This window comes from Eupeodes corollae, chromosome 1 (genome assembly GCF_945859685.1).
Source record: "Eupeodes corollae chromosome 1, idEupCoro1.1, whole genome shotgun sequence".
In the NCBI taxonomy this organism is placed as follows: domain Eukaryota; kingdom Metazoa; phylum Arthropoda; class Insecta; order Diptera; family Syrphidae; genus Eupeodes; species Eupeodes corollae.
The window spans coordinates 132,758,968-132,782,979 of NC_079147.1; the positions used below are offsets into that span (position 1 = coordinate 132,758,968).

At 33.2% G+C, this 24,012-nt stretch overlaps 1 protein-coding gene across 2 annotated transcripts; it reads right to left on the minus strand.

The window, feature by feature from the left end:
- Positions 1-7,760: 7,760 nt before the first annotated feature.
- On the minus strand, positions 7,761-13,596 carry LOC129940023 (uncharacterized). 2 transcript variants are annotated; one of them, XM_056048247.1, is made up of 3 exons: positions 13,457-13,596; positions 13,220-13,395; positions 7,761-8,879 (listed from the first exon to the last, which is right to left on the minus strand). In XM_056048247.1, exons 2-3 carry the CDS (start codon positions 13,383-13,385, stop codon positions 8,143-8,145), a joined length of 903 nt encoding a protein of 300 aa, XP_055904222.1. In that variant the 5' UTR covers positions 13,386-13,395; positions 13,457-13,596; the 3' UTR covers positions 7,761-8,142. The 2 variants fall into 2 exon arrangements, with proteins under 2 accessions (XP_055904222.1, XP_055904220.1); XM_056048245.1 differs by having other exon boundaries at positions 13,220-13,595.
- Between the last annotated feature and the right edge of the window lie 10,416 nt (positions 13,597-24,012).

The window sequence follows — 24,012 nt, forward strand, 5'->3', positions numbered from 1 at the left end:
GACATCTTTTTAAAAATCTTTTATTTCGACTCTAGGGACCTTGAAACGTCGAGAAATTTCAAAATTTTCAATTTGACAAATCGGACCTATGGGAAGTAAAAAAGAAAAAACATTGCGGGTAGTAACTAGATATATAAGTTTATAGTTGTGCCATTTATGTATATAGGTTATTTTAATCATGAAGTATATATAAGATATAAGCAATTGAATTCTTAATTGAAGTCATTTATATTTTCGCTTACATATAAGTGCATATGAATTTAAATATAAAGGAGTTAGACTTTGAATTCTATATACTGGAATTATAAAGTAGATACAAAAAAATCCTATAAAAATCTTAGTAATTCAATAAAAATTATAATGAGAATCGAACAGTGCTTTTTTCATGGTATTTGAGTGATATGTTAGGCTTGAAAATAATACAAACTACTATTAAAAGATGGCATAGCACTGGATGACCACAATAGGATTCTGAAGGTGGAACTTAAGTATCCGAGGCGTAATGGGTAGGTTCCGTGAAATAGGCCAAGTGAAATAAGACCAGCTTAAAGAAATTAGCCTTATTGCACTTCATAAAAGTGAACTAAGACCAATTTTTAACAGTTGGTCTTATTGCACTTTGACCAAGTGAAATAGGGCAAAATTATTTTAAGAAATAAGACTATTTTATTTTTACTGTGAATAATATAGGGGTGCATGGTGCTTCGCTACTAGGGCACATTATGCAATTTGGGGTAGGTGCGAGGTTGGGTCTTTTCAAAGTCTCTTTGAATTTATGACAAATGTTGAAGGTGAAATAAAACCAATTTGGATTATTTCACTTTGTTTATGTGTAATAAGACCAACTAGCCATATTTCACTTGCCTTTATTTTACGGAACCCGGTGGGAAGTACTTAAGACTGTTTGGGTTTAATCTCTGCTTGTGCCATCAAAACGTATATTTCACGGTAACTATGGTTCTTTCAAGGAATTGAGGAGTAGTCCAAGAGTAATTTTTAGTGCTTCATAAACAAGCATTTTGAATTCGACATAACAACTGTGGATCCCCTCCATCCCTAACAATACCTGTGGTGGGCCACATATAAATTAACTTAGAGTTGAAATGAGATTGTTAAGACTGATTGAGATCGTTTAGATCATTATAGACAAATGTTCATTGGTAATTCTTGCGTTTTTTAGCTAGAGTAGGGCATATACAGAGGAGGTGAAAAACTGTTTCCTCCTCTTTCTCATCCATACAGCTTTTGCAAAAGTCATTTGACAATACGCGTAGCTGCGTGGGTGGAATGGTTTACTATTATACACTGATTATTAGCGAGTTTATATGCGATCTGCTTAAAGATAGCAAGTACCTTTATCGCTTTAAATCTAGTGAAGGCCCGATGCGACACTTGATACGTGGTGATGTTATTCCACCTGATGTTTGCCTTCTTCATGGCATCTTGAATTAGCAATAGTTTACATATCGCGATTGGTATGCCATCATTAGCCAAACTTGGTTGATTGGGTTGTATTGTACCATTTCTGGCAAGTTCATGTATGTACCTTACAATTTCCTGAAATGTCTCTATGACCCGGCAACCAGCAAAGGTGAATAGTAAACTGTTGTGACATCTCCATTAGAAATTATCGACAGTTATATGGAAAGACTCTACTATGATTAAGAAGGTGGAATGAGAGACTTAAATCAGGAGTTCTGAGCACATACCTTCACCCACCCCTTCTTTTGTTTTTAATCCATCTGTGTAAAAGTGGACTGACTCGTTTTCCAGGAATGCCCTATCTTCCCGAAAGATATAAAAGGTACAGAAATCCAGAAGTTTCTGTCGAATTAATGTTGAGGGATGGTGTAGTTTGCGTGCTTTGGAATAATTATGGAGTGGCCAATATTATTGTTAACCCACTGCGAAGTAGCTTTGAGAGGAATAGCAGAGCTTGCAGCTATTTGATTGCTAAGTGTATCAAGAGGTGTTAGGTAGGGTATCCAGTGCCAAAGAGGTCGTGTGAAGCGATCAGCTTATACATAGACAAACTGAATTCGGTTTATAGATAAGGCAATTCCCCATACTGCCACAGCGTACACTAAAATCAGTCTGAGCGCACCAAACAGTAGTCTTTATGTTTTAATTTTATAATAAACTTTCAATACCTCTTTCAGCATCACAAAATACTATAGACTATTCATAAAAACTTTACTGAGAGTTGTATTTGTGAACCTAAAATTTGGCTTTAACATCTGCTCCTTTTTTTTCAAGCGATTGTCTCTTTCCTCTTTGAGATTCTTTTCTTAATCCTCATCATCTCTGCCTTTTTGAGTTCTTGAGTATGTATATTGGATAATACTCTATAGATTTAAACGTTTTGTCTGTATGATCGTACAGCATCAGCCAGCACCGTCTTCTATTGAGAAACAGAAGACGAAGGGAAAAAACCTTACCCATTGTTTACGACTTCCGTTGGTTATATAGGTTTCAAGAATAAATACAAAGTCCTTACTATACTTTTTTATTTGTTTAATGGTTGTCCATTATTGTTATTATTATGAATATTTTGGTAGTTTTTCCATTTTTGTTTTATTGTGATTTGAAGAATTGATCTAAAAATAACATATCAGAGACAATATGACTACAGACTTGATAATGTAGTGTTAAAAAATAAGCTCATGCATATTATTCTGAGCTGATCTTTTTTAATACCTTTCTTCAGTTCAATATTGACAACAAATTTAAAAAATATGCAGGAACTAGGGAGTTCTTATTTTTAGAAACTATTCATTGGGAAACTAAAAGTTATTATTCAATATACTATTTCACATAATTTAAAATTTTAAAAGCAGTGAGATGTAGTGCAATTGAAGTAGCAATTTAAAACCAAAGCTACATAATATTTATCCCTGGCCATTATTATTGAAAAAATATTATTCTATTAATTTTGCATTGTAAGCCATTGTTATAATTCCATCATTTTACTGAACAAAATAAAGATCTTTAAAAGATGTACCTCTTAAATTTACCTCGAACTCCCTTGAACTTTTTGAGAAAATCCTCGTGGATGCCCTAATCCCCTTAGCAGTGCCACCACCTGTATTTACACTACCAACCACTAGAATAAAGCCAAACATTTTAAAATCGATTTTCGCTTTTTACACCTGGTGAAAATTTTGTACCCTGAACGTTTACTTCCTGTGAATAGGAACGTATTTCTCCAACACAAATTTATAAAATATAAGTGTAAATAGGAAACAATGGTTAGAATTCCCCATTATGAAAATATTAATTATGAACTTAAAAAGGGTATAAAATATGTGTCACTAGAATGAGGACACATGCAATATATTTTAGAAATAACAAACAAATTTATAGAATGTTTGCATTTTCAGGTTTAACAACATTGATTTATAAGGGTTTTTTTTATATTATTAATTAGACATAACATCTATAAAATGGTTTGTAATAGAATAGTTACATTTTTTTAACAATCACAGAAATTTTGGACCAATGAATAACGAAAAGCTTCGATTAATTGGTCTTTGTCTTCAAATTGTATACAATGGGTTAAACTTTTTTCCTTCCAAAAGACCGCGTTTTCATTCACTGCTAAATGCAACATTTTCTCTTGTGTACTTGCCTCAAAACATATTTGATCCTAAGTTTCCTTCTAACGATAATATCACTCTTTTGCATTATAATTTGAACCGTTGGTATTCCTACCAAAATCTTTCCGGAACTCAAATTAAATCAAAACAGTTTTTTACAAAACTCGCTATTCAAAAGTTTTTAAAAATCGCATTTAAATTCCTGCACGGAAATATTTGCAATGGTATCATCCTTGTGAAACACTTTTTATACGATTTTTGATCTTGGGAAACTCCAACGCCCGTTTTCAATTTGACCTTTAATTCTATACATTTTCAATGTATAGGTACCTATTCATAGGCAGTAAACGTTTTGCGGATACAAAGCTTCCACGAGACATAAAAAGCGAAAATCGATTTTAAAATTTGTGGCCTCTTCCTAGTGGCTGGCAGTGTACAATTATATTAACAAATATGAGAACAGTGGTGCCTGCAAAACAACAAGGACGGATAGAATATTTATTATATTCAGTACTTTAAGCTTCGATTCAACACACTTGAATTCAACACATATGAATTCTAATTACTAAATATTTTTGTTTTTAGTTTATTTTAATACCAGATATATTCTGGAAAGTAAGTAATAATATATAATAATTTTCATTAATATTTTGTGGTATTAAAAAAGTAAAGTTAGTGATTTTGTAAAGTTTGGTCTATTTGATAGTTAATTATTTTTAAAAATATTAAGATGATAATACAACCCATTAAACTGATTCCATTGTACCTTTATATTCAAACTTTCATAATTTATTAAATGACTGTTGGGAATTGCACGATTTTTTTAAAATGATTTTAAATCAAAAAATACCATTTTGATAGGTGATTCATGCCAAAACTATGTGCTATTTCAAAATTCATTAAGATGAAGCACTAAATAGAAACGAGAGAATATTAATCGAATTACTTAAGAGATTTGGTTTTTGTATTTTGAATGGTGAATCGAAAAGTGATGCTTTGTATGTGAACATGGAAGGTCAGTTCTCAATCTCCAGGCAGTAAATATTGACTGGCTTCAGGTTATTGATAATTTTGAAGTCCTATTAGCAAGTGTTTACAATTGGGCGAGTATACTTTGGATTATATTCTTGGGATCTCGGACGGCGAACGCAAGCCTTTGCACCAGAATTAATCCTATTAATTTTAGTTTCATCCGAAAAAACGTATGTTTAAACTGATTGACCATTACATACACATTTAAGCAAATCCCAAAAGGGATTTTTTGTGACGTTCAGTCAGTAATGGCTTCTTTCTTGCTATGAACCCAAAAAAAGTCCAGCTTCACACAATCTTCTTTTGACAGTGATTTGATTTCCCGAACAATGAGCGCATCTTCTCTATGAGAGGATGACCTTGGTCTCGGCTTTCGGGGTATTTTTCTATGGTGTTATTTTTCTTAAAAAATTGAATAGCATTAAAAACCATCTTTTTGAACACTTTCAAATTTTAGGAATCTCGCTATAAGATTTCCCGTCTTCATGATGGCTCAAAAATTCACTTCGAGTCTTTACGTCACATGATTTGTTTTTGCCCATTTTTATGACCTAACTAAACTATTTAAATTTAATTGTGGAAAAAAGTAGATAAAAAAGTATAACTTAAAGTTACAATGTCCACAAATAACTTTTTCTTAAAATAAGGTTCATTTTTAATTATGTGCACGATCGATTTTGTGCTTTTTGCTTTCTTTAATAAAAAATGTGCCAAATGTCAGTAGTGTGATTTAATAGTGAAGTTGGCTACAACTATTTTATTCCGAATATCTTAAAAAGGCAAAATCGTTCTATCAATATGTAAAATTTTGAAAAAAATACTACCAAACACTGAAAAATAAACAAGAAGCAATGGTTGATGTTTCAAAACCAAGTCACTTGTTTTTTTGGTTTGAAACACTTGTTTGATTTAGAAAAATCAATGTGGAAAATAGAATTTTGTAATAAAATATCTACTTTTCCAAAACCCCTATTTCCTTTGGATTAGTTTTTTTTTTTTATAAAATCGTGAATTAAATCATTGTAAAGCACAAAAATTACAAAATTAATAAAAATTTCTTTAAACATTAATTTAGACCAAGGCAACTAGTTATTTTTGCAAGTGTCATAAACTCATAAACTTCAAACTCGGAATTTTACTTCACCAACTTCAACCTTCAATTCACCGTGCAAAAAGTAGCAAAAACAAAAACACCTATCAAGCAAGCAACAATTCCATCTCGACCTGAATTTTGTATTTTGAGGAAATATTGCTAATTTCTTTTCAAATTTGACGAAGAACCCTTTTATATAAAACATCAAATAGAATTGTGCTAAAAAAATACATATGTAAATCACCGGGTGAAAAAGTTCAGCTCTGAGTTGAATTAAAAACTATGATCAGCTGTCAGTTTGACATATGTATGTAAGTGGAATTGACTTGATAGTTAGGGAGCTTATATTTTGAATATTTTCTATTTTTTCCTTTGACAAGAAACCAAAATAAAGTTCAATCTACCATCAATGCTAAATACGAATAAAGAAATCACATCCAGGGAAAACAGATGTTTCCATTTTTCAAATCAATTCCTTACTCTGCTTATTCTCATGTCATTTATTTAAAATGCGTTTGCATGCATTTAATATAAGAATAAAAGAAATAAATAAACTTTTTCTTCTTCCCACATCTCGAAGTCTTTATCTTCTTTTCTTAAAAACAAAAGACCGGCAACATCTGCCGTAGTGCATATCGAATTTCAGCAATCTTGATGGAAGGTATAAAGAAAAACAAATTGCAAATAAAGATTATTGAGGCGAGTAAAAAATATATGCTTAAAATTTTACAAACATTTAATTCCTTCTTTTGTGTATTGGAGTAGAAAGTTTTTTTTTTTTGTAAGGAACTGAAGTTTTACCCGTCTTTGAAAAAGAATAATTTTTCGAAGACACCTATTGAAAGTGATTTAACGATCGACTTTTAAAGCACTATATGATCTTAAGCTAACTGAATTTTCTTCATTTTGTGTCCAATCTCATTCCATAGTAAATGTATAACAAATGTACATCCTTATTGCGATTGTTGAGGATCAACGGGCTTAACACTGAAAAAATGTATCAATCAATTTAAAACTTGGTATCGTGTAACTCAATTGACTAATAAACACATTTTTTAACATCGAGTGTTAGCTTCGGCGGTGTGGCACGTAGCGCCCCCGTTCTGTTGACACTAAATGTTGCCAATATCATCCTCTTCAATTTGTATGAACAAAAATTCGTTCAACATGGTCCAAAAACTCATTGCTAATTTTCGAAGAAAAATGGCCCAATTATGCCTCTGGACCAAAATCCGCACTAAACAGGGACTCGTTTTGGGTGTACCAAGATCAAAATGAGCTTCATCTGAGAGTATCGTCTCTGAACGTTGTTGCCAGCGTTGTTCAAGCATATGCAGAACCATATTCGTTCAGCGGAAGGATAAAAATAATTATCTGACAAATCAGACATGAGCTAAAAGTAACCATTCACGAAATAAGCACTAGTTCAAAAAAAACGTTTGATGGCGGACTCTATATTTCAAACAACAAATAAATAAAACAAAACAAAAGAATTCAGTTATGTATATTTTAATTGAATGGTTTAAAACAAAATAGTTTAATTAAATGATTTCCGTGCAGTTTTGCTACGATGACGATGACCATGACCAGTAATTTTTGTTGTATATTTTCAGAAGAAAAACAAAAACAGCTTAAAGATGCTGTATGACATTTACATTTACTACAGAGAAGGGAGTGGTCAATGGACCCTCCTCTGCTGTTGGTAGCAACGAGAGTAGGAAGGCAGCGAAACCTAATATATCCTACATCCATATAAAGTCCAGCTCACACAACAACTGAAGCTTAGCTGATCATTCACAACATGATATGATTTTTAAAAAAACTAATTAATATTTATATGTACATATGTACATATATACATATATACATACATATGTATAACTTTTTTATAGAATATTAAAAATGGAAGCTTACCTGGATAACGATTGTATTGACACCTTTATTTTCAAAAACCTTAAAACTTTCTAGTTTTTAGACTTTTTTTTACAAAAAATCTAATATATAACATTGTTTTATTTAAAGGACCATAAGTAAAAAAATATGCTTTTTAAAATTTGTTTGTTAGAAAGGAAAAATTGTCTTCATTTCAAATTAAAATATATTTTTTAAAAATGATTATTAATCTACTCGTAGATATATTATAGAGAACTGATTTTTTAATACAAAATAAAAGCTAATACCAATGTCTGTAAATTGTTTTAAATGTTAAGTAAATATGTTAATCTTATACATTTTAAATAAAGCAGGAATTAGAATTCAAGTTTTCAGAAACTTCCATACGGGTAGTTCTGATTTTGGATTTAAATAAACGTTTAAATTGACTTCTTACATCTCATCATAAGTCATAACATCCCCGAACATACGAGCTAGGTTGGTAAAGGACTGAAACCGATGGTAGTTTCTATTGGATTTTTAAACTTTTTAATTTTGCCAATAAGAAGTTCTGTTGGTAGGTTGTTGTGTCGGTGTCTGGGAACTAAATATATTGCTGACTATTTTACAAACTTCTAATCGAAATAATCTAAACTGAGTATCGTCCATGTCATCTACATCTGGAAATAAACTCGTTAAGAATTGATGCTTGTAATTCCCTCTGCTCATTCTAGTGACACTGTTTGATTCTGCAAAATTAATTAAGTCAATGTAACTAGAATTATTAAGAGCTGCTTGTGATGTTTTCTGATTCTTGTTTGGACTAAGAGATTCCATTTGAATTTCATCTGGAGTTTGATGATGTTTATGGATTTCGTTGTTTAAAATGTCAGGTTGTTTTTTATTTCTTGATGTAATTTGTTCTCTTAAAAATTCCTGTTCAAACATTATTTCCTTTTCTGAATCATATTCTTCTTTTGGCATAACATTTTCGAGATTATCTGTAATATTTGATTTAGATTGATCATTGTTGGACGCAATAATTTCATCTTCTTCCTCGTCCCTATTGCTTGTTTGCTCGTCACTTGTGGTTTCATAATAAATTGCTTCATTAATAGGTTTTAATTGTGTTGTTGATGACGAATTTTTCATAAAAGGGATAAGAAACCTCATACTCTCTAGAAGATAATATGGTTTCTTTGTTGAACCAGCTCCTGTAGTTTGTTTTTTAATGTTGCGACTAAAGACTATTCTTAGATTCTTCCATGCCTCTCTACATTCTTTTGCTGAAAACAAGAACAAATATTCAAATTTAACATAACATAAAATAAACAGGTGTAAACAATTTGTACAGGTTTAAACAGCTTATTTAAGTGGGGGCTTAACCTCCATTTACTTCGCTAAATTAAGTTATTGGTGTAACTTAAAAACTAACTTAAATGCAAACTTATAACTATGAGGGGGGGGTGGGTCAAAGGTTATAGGTGCTGATGTTGAAATTAATTTGGATTCGAACTGATAAACCGCTGCATAGGTTTCAGAGGTTCGTTAAGGCCATAGGATGGAGTGATGAGTTGGTAAATATAATAGGCGAACGTTTCTTAGGTTGGGGGTGTTATTGTTAAAAGAAATGAAATTGTAAAGAGAGGAGAAGTCAAATGAGTCAGTAAGAAGTTGATGTATGAACAGTATGTCAGCAACTCCGTTCCTGTAATGAGTTGAAGTTTAATATACGGAGGCGATCGCGTTAAGGGAGAAAAATCACTGAATTTTCGCAAGAAAGGCATTGAAGTGCAAAACCAAGAAATCTTTGATGGATGATTTCTATCCTTGATATGGAGACCAAACTTGCAACGCATATTCAAGTAGAGGTCGGACAAACGTCATGTACAGCGATCGAGTCATGTAAGGATTACATAATTCTTTCGAATTCTTATAAATATAGTAATGACGGGCAGCTGTTTTAATGCGTTTACTCGAAAAGTTCATTGTCTGCCACTTGCTAATGTTAAGCTCTAAGTAAGTTTTGGTACACCAGGTTGAGAAATTGTCTTCATGAGTTGAGTAGAATTGTTTTTTTTTTTAAGTTGGTCGTATTTCCAAAGGATTTTTTTAACTTCCCATATGGGAAGTAATTATGTAATCGATCCGATTTATCGAATTGAAAACTTTGACTTTTCTCAACGTTTCAAGGTCCCTAGCGTCTAAATAAACGATTTTTTGAATTTTTGGAGAGATGTCTGCTGTTCGAGAAGTTTTTTTGTCGTCAATATTTCAAGAACCAGTGGAGATATCGACTTCAAATTAATGTTATTATTCCGATAATAATGCAGAATGATGCAGCCATAGCCATTTAAAAAACTCTAGTGACTTGAATTATATTTAGTATCATATATTCTGACGTGATGCTTAACTAATAAAATTTAGAAAAATCAAAGTACTGAAAAAAATAAATAATTGTCACCTCCAATATTTTACGAACAAAAAAGATTTTATCTTCAAAATAAATGTATGCAACGAAGAATTTCGTTTTTGACATATGGTAAAATTTTGAGAATAATCGAATTGACAGTTCCTTTACAAAAAAAAATAAAAACCTTCACAAAACATTAATAAAAATTGGGAAACATTTATTTTCGACTAAAGTATCTTTTTCAAAATTAAGAATATTAGCTTCAAAGTGAGTTCACCTTATAAAAAATATTGAGAAAAATCGAACTGACAGTTTTCTTACAAAATAAAAACTTAAAAATAAAAATTACTAAGGTTTTATTGGCTTCAAACTAATTTCATTTTATAGAAAATATTGTGTTCAAAATTGGTAAAAATTAATGTTGGGTTTTCGATATTTCGTGACTAACTATTAACCTCATTCCGTGCTAAATTTTGTTCTAAAAATCTGTGCTACCGAAATTGGTAGAAATTGATTTTCGACTAAAAATCTCGTTAACGTTTCATCCTATGCAAAATATTGTTAGTAATTTTTTGTTATTTTCTTAGAAAAATTTAACTGACAACTTTTTTATATTAAACATCATCGAATCGAATGTCTTCTTTAATCTGATCAAACTCTTGTCAGATCAGAGCGTACTCGATGTGCTTAGGCTCTTCTCTGAGCTTAAAAAGAAAAACGCCTATAGAGAGCTTATACGGGGAAGGCTAAAGCTTGTTCAGATTGTTTTTTTCTTCACTTTTTGTATACAAAACATCTAAGCCCACCTTGTGGCTACGGTGAACTTAAAAATAACTGCTCCATGAAAATACTATAGACTTTATATACAAAGACATTATAAAAATGTCTATTAATTTTGTAGGACTGCTCAAAAATTTAGAAATGTGTAACTTAGTTGTAAGTTTGTATATATTTTGAGAATTAAATATCAAAATAAGAAACCTTTTGCATTGCGTCTTTAACATATTGTTGAGATTTAAGTCAATGGGCAAGTTCAAACAACATAATTTGTTGAACAAGTTAGTTTATTAAGTGTTTTCAAGGGGGGGGGGGGGGGGGGGGTTGGTCACACAATTAGATGAGTTTTTACTCACCGCTTACAAATGTTCTTTAATGTTTTGTAAAAAAGGCTAACAAAATTTAAATAACATAATGCAAAGGACGCTTCAAAAATTCGAAAATCCAGGTTTTTTGTATGCAGTTTTTTCAACTCAATTTTCGGGAGTCTCTTATTATATCGTTATCAATCTGCTTAGTCGTATTTCGATCTTAAAGGCGTCAACAAAACTTACATATTGTAGAGAGAAAAATGTTTGGTTCTCGAATTTAAGAAAATAGGTTCATTTAAGTACAAAATTTCAGTAAAAATTAAATTAAAACAAATAAGTTGGGAAGAAACTTTTGTTTAGCACTTACAAAATACAAGTTTCAGAATCTCTTTTTAGTTCAAATCTAAAGATATTTAAAGCTTTTATATCAAGAGATATGAAACGTTTATTATGTTTTTCACTTAGTCATTAGTTTAACAAAAGTGTCATTTTTGCTTTTTTGGGGCATTTGTATTATTATATTAGTGTTTAATCCCAGTTCTAGAGCACCCAGAGAAAATTAACTTCAAAAGTAGGTTTATGCAACAGAAATTCAACTTTGAAAGAAATAAAATGGACGAAAATGTCGCTAGAATATCTCCCAAAAAGTGTGTTTAAAAATATTTCCTATATTTTAAGATTTAAAAGTGTACCTGCAAAATAATTTTTTCTCAAAAATTTTAATGCCGTTTTATTTCTCAACAAAATCTAGATTAACTTATTTTTTCGAAAATCATTTAAAATTTTCTCCTACAAATATTTTTGGTAAGCACTTAGGTAATAAAGAGTTTCGAAAACAAAATAAATATTTTTTTAACATAAAAAAATACATTTTTTATCATTAAAAATCATCATCAATTTGATGATTTGATCATTGACACAGAAAGAGAAGATAGAGGTTTTATGAGGGGTACCCTTCCGGAGCAATACCAAAATATGTTTTTCTTGTAGAAAAAAGCCGAATTAAAAACACAAAATTTAGTGAGTTTTAAAAAAATCACATATTTTACTAAATAATTTGTATGGGGACTGCTGTTATTTTTTGTATTAATAAAATGAAAAAAATGCCTCACGCTAATGAGCTGAAAACCTTAATTTCAATTAACACAATTGTGTTGAATTTGAAGGCGATTAAAGAAACGACAGACAGACGGAATCGGGGTTAGTTAAAATCTTTACTTAACTTTACTGTATAAGCTTTATGGCTCATATGACCCCCCTGGATCCTCCATTGGGCAAAAGTTGATGAACTTGTGCTATGTTTTAGGAATGGGGCTGAATATCCGATTCAAATAATGTTATTGGTCCAGTCTTAAGTTGAAAGTAGTTCTTTTAGCAACAAAGTAAAATACAAATGTTGTTTTCATATAAAAAAAATAATTCAAAATAAAATGGGGGTCATATCAAAATAACAAGCAACTAAACTCCCAGGGGGGGTCATGACCCCTACGAACCCCCTCCCCCCTTTGGATTCGCCATTGAGTGTTATAAACTTAAAACTCGGAACTTCACTTCTTAACATAATTGTCTGCAAGACACTCCTTAGGCAATCTACAAGTCCACATTGACTTTTATTTTGTATTTTAAAGACATGTTACTTATTCATCTTCAAATTTGACAATGAACCTTTCACAAAAAAAAAATATAAAATGGAACTGTGCAGAAAATATATAAGTTACAAGGTAATAAATAATAATAATAAAGTTTAGATTTTGGTTCAATGAAAAATACGATCAAATGTCATTTTGACTATCAAGTCAAGTTAGACTTAATTATGAAAATGTTTCTTGACTAACTTTCCAATAAAGTTGCCTTAATTAGAAAGCAATTTTTAGGCAGCTTGAAAATCAGATACTAGATACTAGGCTTACCTTCAAGTCCCTTAGGTCGTTTGAACCTTTTTATGTCAATTAATAAATAAATATTCCTGAATCAGGCATATGTATAAATAATATTATACTAAAATACCGAAATGTCACCCCATAATATTCTAAGGTCAATAAACACAGCTATCGAGCTATATATATGTATGTCCATGCATATACGAGTATATACCTACATTATATAAAACAAACAACCATCTTACCAGGGCAGTGGAATTTCTTTGCGATTTTCTGCCATGCGCTATCTACGAATTCTCTGTTACAATATTCTTTCATGTTGTAATCGTAAATGCAGGGATGTTTTTCCACAGCTTTGACTAGTTCAATATTAAACGCGATATTATCGGATTTTTGTGCTCGTTTCAACATCTTTTATAAACTAAAATAATAAAAGATAAATTAAATGCACAACTTAAATAGAAACACAAGCAGACGACAACTTTGTTCACAAAAGGATTTTCCCAACTGAAGAACAGAACAACAAACTAAGCTGATTCTTCTGATAGCTGAAACTGTACTCTGATGATGCATACAACGTCAAACAAGAAACAAGTTTTAAAAAACTGATGATTGTGTAGTAGTACAGTTTATCAAACCAACGTACAAGTTGCAAGCAAACAGATGTAAACCGAACACATACACGAATATTTTCTATACATATACCATCGTATGGGCTCGTATATTTAGGTATATTTTATACACTAAATACATATATGGTTATTAGCTACTTTAAGAAAGGCTAAGTGTGAGTTTACTATTTTATCTTTTCTTGAAATATTGAATAGGGTGGTTAAAAAGCAAGCAGGTAGAGGGTTTTATAAAAAAAAATTAAAAAGATGCGTTGATAGATTAGAAATGGTTTGCATGTAAGTACAATTTATAGCTTAAATCAAAGACGTAATAAAAAAATGTATGATTAAATTATGTTATAGCGATCATTGGTTTTCATCATTGAAAACAAACATTGGAATTTTGTTGACAGGTCGTTTATAGCCATCATTGAAAATTTCTGTCAGTGAAATAAATCAAATGATTTTTATTTGTTTCTTGCTAGTGTAATAAATACATAGATTGCAACAAAATGTTAAAAAATAAGACAAGTATTTTAATAAAAACTATGATTTACAGAAAAGAAGAAAATTAGTGTTGCTTTTGGCAATATAACATGCATTAAAAAATAGAAAAAGTTACAGTTTCCGATGGCGAATTTATAAAGTACATCCAATATATCATGTCCGAAAACTTTACTGTGAATTTTTGTTGCATTATTTCGGTGTTTGGTAAAATACCCAATGAAATCTTACGAATATTTTCGCATGGCCAAATACCAATTTTACTTTATGATATTGCACCGAAGAACAATCTTTTCCGAAAAACGATGTATTTTATAAGCTCAAAGGAAAAACTTTGCCTCACACTACGGTAAAACAATATATACTTATATTTTATATAAGAATATTTAATTGCTTTATTTACTAACAGATTCCTCACTAGTGGAGCCAATTTTACTGATTTGTCATTTCGTTTCTTGATGGTAAAAACAACTGTTCGAAATTGCGTCATTCAAACAATTTCTGCTATCAACAATCATCTCAAGAAATGCCTATGCCTCAGAATCCAAGGGAGCGGCAAAATATCCTAATTGCTTAGGAGCAACACGAAACCCAGGAGGCTTCAATTTTAACTACAAAAAGAGTTTGTTTTTCGCAATCCTTGTGGCTGTAGTTTACGCAAATTACAGATTTGTAATGGTTAGCATAGGGGCTCATGGGTCGAATCCAGATTCAACAGTATTTTCTTCTTGCAATTTTGGAAAGCACGGGATAAATAACCCAGTTAAACTGAAAGTATCAGCTGATACTCCATTAGCGGACACAACTGAGCATCAACCATATTATGTAGTTGTTGGTGATGAAGCTTTTGGTTTAAGATCTGATATGCTTGCATCGTAACCGGGGACTTCTCAAAGCCAAAAACAGTTGATTGATAACTACAGGTATTCAGTATTCATCTACTACCAAAAAATAAATATGTAAATACAAATTAATTACATTGTTGTTTTCAGACATTCTAGGGCTAGAAGACTTTGGGAATTCTCTTAAAACATTTTGCACAATTATTTAAAGCCGAACCCACAGCCCGCATTGCGATTTGCCACTTGTTGATCACAAAACAAAGATGCAACAAGCTTGAAATTCTGTTAACACAAAAAGCACTTTTTCCAACTGGACTGTTGATAAAGGAAACAGAGTTTCAATACTAAATTTTAAAAACGAAAAATTCAATCCTTTGCATTATGAAAATAATAAAAAATACTTAACTTTTTTCTTTTTTTTATTTCGATTCTAAATATTTTTGTTCTTAATATCTTATAGCTAGTGACATAAAATAACAGAAACTTAATTTTTTTAAGCCTAACTTACATTTAAAAAATACAACTTTTCATCTTAAAACTAGTAACAAAAAAATAGGAACTTAACTTTTTTTATAAACTTATTAACACATACAAAAAAAATAATTTCTTGAGAAAAACATTAAAAAATATCACAAGGAATTAAAGCAGTATCCACATGAGCGCGACCAACGAAAAGCGAATGAATTAAAAATGTGAGTTTATGTTTGAAGACATATTTCCACACAAATTCTTAACAAAACGTATCGATTCTTACGATAGCAATATAGTTTCTACTTGATTTATAATGCATACTTCAACTTTTCAATGTCATATATTAATAAATTTAAGAAAACAAATTTATTTGTCGCGAAAAAAATTGTAGTTGATACGAACTGTCACATTATCCACACTCGCAACGAATAAAATAATCGCACGTACTCAACATAAAAAATCATTCTTGTTTTGGTTTCGGTGGTGAATGGTGGCTCAAAGTCAAACTTCATTCGCGACGAACTAAAAACTCTCATGTGAAAGAAATGTCAAAATCGACGAATATTCGTTCATTCGTTAATAGTTGGTCGTGCTCATGTGAATAGTGCTTAATATGTTGCTCGTCTTGCAGAAACTCTTCAGCCAACGAGTCTAAAATTTTTCTCTGAACATTTATTTGTAGTCGTTGGTAAAAGTGTTCCACTTGTTGAGATAAAGATGTACATTGGTATTGAATGGCTGCTCATTGAAATGAGTGGGAAATATTGAGTCTGGTAAAGCATGTCAGATTCGTGTTGTGCAACTAGAGAAAGAATCTCTGTACTTTACAGTACGTTCCGAAATTGGGTTGAAGGGCAAACTGATGAGCATCCCGAGAAGAACGGGTATTACTGTCGAATTCTTTAATATAATAAAATAATGACAGGCATGAAACCTTACGATGGTGCTCGAGAGATACAAAAGTTTCAGTTATGCAATGGTCACCTAGGGCTTTCTTTTGAATTCTGTCCAAGAGACTCAAGTGGGTATTAGTGGGCACCTGCCCAGATATGGGAATTATACTCGAGTTTTGGACAAATATAGGCTTTATAGATTATAGCCAGATCAGAAGGGGTAAAAAACATGTAACTTTGGATCATTTTTCGTGATGTCAAATATATGATCACTCCACAACAATTGGTTTGTAGTCCACATATATCTAACACTGAAAGCTGTTCAGTCTCTTCGATGCAAGTACCACTCATTGATCGTGGCATTAGAAGAAGGTTACGCTTTTGCGACAGTAGACAGCTTTGAGTTTTCGAAACTTTAAATTCTACACGGCTTTTGAATACCCATTGCTGTTTAAAGTTTCGAAAACTCAAAGCTGTCAAGATCAGTATTTAATGAGCTTATCATACACTGCCGTTGGAAGTCCACATCCGACGAATAAGGATGCAAATCTAATAACGAATATGAGAAGCTGAGGGTACTGTCATCAGCGAAACGATTTAGTGTGTTAGAAGTTTTAGACAAAAGATCATTTATAAAAATAAGGAAGAGCGTCGGAGGCAAAACAAAGCCTTGGGGCACTCCAGCGTTTATTTTGTGGAAATCAGATCTTAACCCATCCAATTCTACTTGAATCAGCTGTCAGCTGTTCAGAAAAATGAATTTCTGTCCGCAAAATAGAAAAATCCATATCTGAACAAAGGGAAACACCGTCAAATATCTATTCAAAAAATGTTCCTCATCGATTTCAATGACAGTTAATAACTGGCGCCAACATGTTACTACTCTTCTATTTCATTATAAATTACATGATCACACATTTTTATTTTTGTACATAAATGGTTAGAATATAAGATCAATTCAGCATAAAAATAAGATTTGTTTTACATACATATTCAAAGAATATAGTGTGTTTAAGAGAGTTTATGGTCGATTATTTTGACATTTCATTTACATATCATTAAATATTAACTAATCTGCCCCACTGTATATGATCAATCGAAAACGGTACTTTATTATGCTATTGCTTTTAAGCACATTTCGTTACAGTAATACATATCTTAGGGTAATTTTTTGAACGACCACGTGATTGTGCTGATGGAATAAGAAAAAAAGAATCACTTTTTTGTTTAAGACAATTCTGAAATAAAAAATGTTAAAATCTTAAATAATTTGATTAAATTTGCTCATTTGCCAAAAAAAAAGTATTTACCGCCATTCATTTTAAACCATAATGGCAGCAGCGTGCCAGAGGGACATCCTCCAAAAGTATCGATTCTTTATTGGTACGGGAATCAAAGAAGAATTCATTTTTATCGTCGGATGACATTAGGGTAGATTTAAATGCATCAGTCACAGCCGGACGATTCAAAATAGGCTTATAGAAATAGAGTTGAGGGCACAGTCTAAAATAAATGTTCCAACTTTTAGACAAAGAAATATCAAGAATCAAATCACCTTTGCGAAGATCAATAATGCGGCCAAGTTGGGAAAATCAGACGAGACCAACATGTATTTTGGTTTCAGGTGTAGGTTTCAAAAGTATAGGGCTGAAATTTGACATCTGTCAAATTGTAAAGAAATTTTAAAGTACTTGATTGGTTATAGATATTGTAAGGCCTGTGCATCATGGTTTCGCTCATACCACTGAAAATATCGCCGCTGTAAGTGAAATTGTTGGAGATGCCCAAAATTTGTGGACTCCTCGTCGTTATCAGGAATTAGAACTGTCTTGCTGCATATTTAAGCGTATTTTGCATTTGGATCTACAGCTTGATCCGTGTTGGGTGCTTGAACAACAGGTAGTGGACGGCGATTTTTCGAGCAAAATTTTCTTCGGCGACGAAGCACATTTCTCATTCGGTGAATAGGTTTATATACAAAATTGCCGACTTTTTTGCCTTCTATTACGAAATCTGACTTGGAGAATATGTGGTTTCGGCAAGACAGTGCCACATGCCACACTACTCGAGTGAATACGGCTTAATCAATTCTACTTACTTACTTACTTAAGGTGGCGCTACAGTCCGGGGCGGACCTGGGCCTCAACCAACAAGCGTCTCCAGCCAGCTCGGTCCCTAGCTAGCTGTCTCCAGTTTCGCACGCCAAGTTGGTTGAGGTCCTCTCCCACCTGGGTGCGCCACCTGAGTCGCGGTCTTCCTCTACTGCGCCGTCCCTCGGGATTGGATCAGTGTTGCTGTACAGCCCGTACAGCTCGTCGTTATATCTTCTCCTCCATTCTCCATCTATGCGTATGGGACCAAAAATCGCCCGAAGAATTTTTCTCTCGAAGCATCCTAAGACGCTCTCATCTTTCTTTGACAGGGTCCAGGCCTCAGCGCCATAGATGAGAACCGGGATGATGAGTGTGTTATAGATGGTGATTTAACATGCTCGAGAGAGGACTTTACTTCTCAATTGCCTTCTAAGTCCAAAGAAGCAGCGATTTGCAAGAGTTATTCTTCGTTTGATTTCAGCGCTGGTGTCGTTGTCTGCATTAATAGCGGTGCCTAGGTAGACAAAGTCCTTAACTACCTCAAAGTTATAGCTGTCCATGGTGACGTTTTGTCCAAGACGTCGTCGTTCAGTGTCCTTTTTTGATGACAGCATATACTTGGTCTTGCCCTCATTGACCACTAAACCCATCTTCTTCGCTTCCGTCGCAATGCTCAAAAACGCTCCACTGACATCACGCTTTGATCTTCCAATTATGTCAATATCATCTGCGTATCCGAGTAATTGGATGGATCTTTGGAAGATTGTGCCTCTAGTGTTGACGGTTGAGTTTTGCACAATCCTTTCCAGAACGATGTTGAAGAAGTCGCATGACAGTGCATCGCCTTGTCTAAAACCTTTTTTGACATCAAATGCATCGGTAAGATCTTTTCCGACCTTGATAGAGCAGCGTGCATTCTCCATCGTCATTCTGCACAAACGGATAAGTTTGACAGGGATGCCAAAACTAGACATTGCTCGGTAGAGCTCTTCCCTATAGATGCTGTCATACGCGGCTTTAAAATCGATAAAGAGATGGTGGGTATCGATTTGAAGCTCCTTAGTTTTTTCCAAGATCTGCCGTAGTGTGAATATTTGGTCGATAGTGGACTTTCCTGGTCTGAAGCCACACTGATAAGGACCAATCAGGTTGTTGACGAATGGCTTCAGACGTTCACATAATACGGCAGAGAGGATCTTATACGCAATGTTAAGGAGACTGATGCCTCTGTAGTTGGCGCAGTTTAGAGGGTCTCCTTTCTTATGTATCGGGCACACTATGCTGAGATTCCACTCATCGGGCATGCTTTCTTCCGACCAAATTTTGCAGATGAGTTGGTGCATGCTCCCTACCAAGTCATCGCCTGCTGCTTTGAATAGTTCGGCGGTGATACCGTCAGCTCCAGCAGCTTTGTTTGACTTAAGTTTAGATATAGCTATCTTCACTTCGTCAAGGTCGGGTGGGCGGAATTGTTGATCTGCGTCGCCGAGGTTGAGTGGTTCTATCTCCCTTACAGCGGAATTCGGTTCGTCATCGCCGTTATATAATTTGGAGAAGTGATCTTTCCATATTCTCAGCATCGACTGTGGTTCTACTACGATGTTCCCTTGATCGTCTTTACAGGCTTCGGTTCGTGGCTGGTACCCTTGGGAGGTTTTTTTTACCTTTTGGTAAAATTTACGAACCTCATTCCTGTTGTGACATCCCTCTATCTCCTCGATCGCACGCTTCTCATGCTCTCTTTTTTCCGTCTAAGAAGCCGGTGTTCCTCTCTCCTCTTCTGCTCGTAGAGCTCGCGAGCAGCTCTCGTCCTTTTGTGCAGCGCCGTTTTGTATGCCTCTTGTTTCGCTGCGTGAGCTTGCCGGCATTCGTCGTCAAACCAGGGGTTTCGCTGTGGTGGCCGTGTGAAACCTGCAAGGCAATGTTGCCACTGGTTTTCAATGCTTAATGCAGGAAGCATAGGACTCCTTAGGAGGTTATTAGAGACTCGACAGTGAATCCGTCCGTATCCGAGGCTTGTTGTTGCTTCGATATCTGCTGGACTTTTTTTTGGGTGGTTTCGCGAAAAACCGTGTTTGTGCAGATAAACCTACAACTCTTGAGCACTTAAAAACCAACATTCGTCAACAAAATATTTTGTATGTGTTTTATTTGCGTCTACTTTTTAAACCGCAAAATTGATAACCCTGAATAAAGGCATATACACTTAGGTTTTCATAGACATTTTTTACAGACATTAAAATATAGTTATATTAAATGATAAAATGATGAATTTATTTGTTTAAATTATATTTTAGCTGTAAAATGTTTTAGATTTTTTTCAAAAATGTTACCAAACTTTTACAATTTTTTGTATTAAACGAAATAATACACGCACGTCTAAAATTTAAAATTTAAATGAATCGTTAATCTGGGTTTTCCAGACAGGAAGGGTTCAAGGATAAAATACATTTTTAATACTAGATAATCTAACAAAAATTGTTGTTGGGTATCTTCTAAGCTATAATTGATATCTAAGCAAGTTGAAAAAAGTCTTATTTTGCTGTACATATTTTACCCAAAATTTAAAACACAAAAACAAGCACCTAAGTACCTACCTACCTATAATGTTAATCGTCTAGCACCTGTCTCTACTCGTATATGCTTGTGTGTATGAATGGAGATGCATAAATTGTAGATCTTTTAAAGGATATTTACATTACCAACAATAGCAGCCTGTTGCATTTCTTCTTAATGAAAACGAATCGAATAATCTTCATTGATTCTTAAGAATAACAAAAACCAATACTATCATAACTTCATTTTACGAGTACATATATGTATTCCAAAAAACAAACCAATGTTACCATGTAGAGCGGTATAGTTTTCTGTTCTTTCTTCCTTCCTTTGAATTTAGGTTCACCATGGTGCCATAGCATTGTGCCACAGCATTGCATCGCCATTAAATGTTAGCCTGGTAAGGCATAATGATAGATTTGAAGGTGGCCAAAGTGAATGTATGCTCTGGATGAAAAGAGACTTATTTTGTTTGGTCACTTCCTTTTACTTTGGTGAATCGCCTTTCGCCTTTGTATTTTATGTTAAGCGAAGTTGAGTGCCTTCTTGCGCTCAAGCACTTCATTTAGTTAGTTTGATATACCTGTACCTAATGTAGGTAGGTATGGGTGTCGAAATAACAGGTGTTGTTTTTCTTCCTCATTATGATTACCTTAATTTTTGTACGATTGGTTTTGATAGTAGCAATAAATAAAAAAAATTGGGTGGAGAAACAGTCCGTTGAGAACTAGAGCCTATTGACTTAGAACTCTCAACTATTCTTGTGTGCGAGTACTGTTGTCAGGGATGGAGGGGACCTACAGTTTTAAGCCAAATCCGAAAGGCAAATTTGAGAAAGCACTTTTCATGACAAGAATTACTCTTGGAGAATTTGCCAATTCCTCGCAAGAGGCAGTATGCGTGAAAAAAACTTTAGATGGCACAGGCAGGGATCAAACCCAAGACCTTTGGCATGACAGTCCAAAACACTAACCACCATGCCAAGGGTACTACGTACATACATGATATTAGCGATTGCCCTTTTTAAAATAATGCATCTACAATCTAACTTTAACAAATTATTTCAATCACTCAATCTTTAAAAAATAATTAAATCTTTGCAAATATTTCGAATTTCAGTCAACTCCCTCTAACTCGAATTTCTCTTTAACTCGAAATTTTTCACCATATTTTTGCATTCGTCTTAATTTTCCATACAAAAACCATCCTAAGTCGAACTCTCTCGAAGTTGAAATTCCCTCTTAATCGAACAAAATATTTAGATTCTTGGAATATTTGTAATCCCTCTAAATGTTTTTTTTGCTTGCGCACGGGTTAAACTTATGATGTTTGTAGTTCCGACATATCTTATTAGATTTGTTGTATACGCAGACAATGTTAACTCTATTCTTTATGATATAGTTAGTGGAGTTCCACAGGGGTCTGTGCTGGGACCTATACCTTTCAACGTTTATGTGTCCGACATGCCATCTTTGGACACAAACATTAAATTTACTTTTTTGCTGATGATATAGCTATTTTTTCGTCTAGCCTATTTAGGCAATGTGCTCTCAGAAGTATAAAATGCTCACTTAATACCCTACAAAACTATTTTGATAAGTGGAAAATTGAGGTTGGTTTTCTCGGCGAAGAAAATCAGATTTTGTACTACAAACTTCGTTACAGCTTAACTCTGTTGATATCACTTTGTACGAAAAATGCAAGTACCAAGGGGTAACACCTTAAACGAAACTGACTTTTGACAAATATATCGCCAACACTATTAACAAAACTAATATTTTAATTAGAATTTTATACCAATTCATATAAACAGCAAATCAGATTTTGGTGTGCAGAATAAAATTTGTACATTCAAAACTATTTTCCAACCTATGCTTGCTTATGGTACTCCAGTGTGGTTTGACTGCACTGAAACCTACTTAAAAAGTCTTCAAAGAGTGTACAAAAAATGGATTCTAAGTTTGCCGAGATATTATTCTACAGTCAAGATTCATGATAAGGCTAATGATAAGCAACTAAAGCTTGTAATTTTTAATTTGCAAGGCAATTTGTTTAGAAGATTTTCTAGTTCTGATAATGAGCTAAATCTCTTAAATTACGAGTAGTTATTTTGCTAATATCTTTTAATTGAAGAGGAAGTTGAAAAGAGTATGAAAGTATTGATAAAGCAGTTTTGAAATGGTTCGAAGGTATGCGCGGTTTACCTGTAGAACTTTTAGACCATATTTATAAATTATTGAATTCCTATCTTAAAAAAGATTGCGCTGGAATTTGCAGACAGCTTAGGATTTTCTAATTCAAGACAAGTATCCTTAACAAAGTTTTGTCTGGTGAAAGTGCTTCTGTTGATAAAAATAAAGCCCAGGAATGGAAACAAGAGATTTCAGACATTTTAAATATCGATGAAACAGAATTTTTTACAAATGCCCGCCGATACGTAACTTGGCTTTAAAAATGGACACATTCTTTGAAAGGAAGCACAATAAAGAAAGAGTGATATGCCTTTTGGGTTCAAACATGACAGTCTTAGAAAAGCTTAAGCTCTTATTCATATGGTAGAGCAAAAATCCTCGCTGTTTTAATAAAATAAAATCTTTGCCAGTTGATTATGTAGCCAATCAACCTTCTTGGATGATATCAGGAGATATTTTTACAAGTTGGCTTTTAAAGCTCGATGTAAAGTTTGGACGATCAACACGCAAGGTATTATTCTTCATCAATAAATGTCCTGTCCAAAGAAATCAAGTCAAGGATAAATTAAAGCTTATGAAACTTAAGTATTTGCCCTCCCCCCAACAGACTCCATAGTTCAACCGATGCATGGCCATGGATATTATAGAAAATATAAAATTTCATTATTGATGCCGTATAACCTAACCAAGATCTTAAGGGTTTGGGACTATACAAAAATTTACTATATAAGATAACACTACAAAACTGTGTACCAGGTTCGAAAGATGTGGGCACAGGATGTTATTCCTAAGCCAATCGAAAATTGTTATAAAAACCTCAGCTTAAAGGACGAGACTTGGGATGATGGAGATGATATTTCGCTTAGCCAACTCATA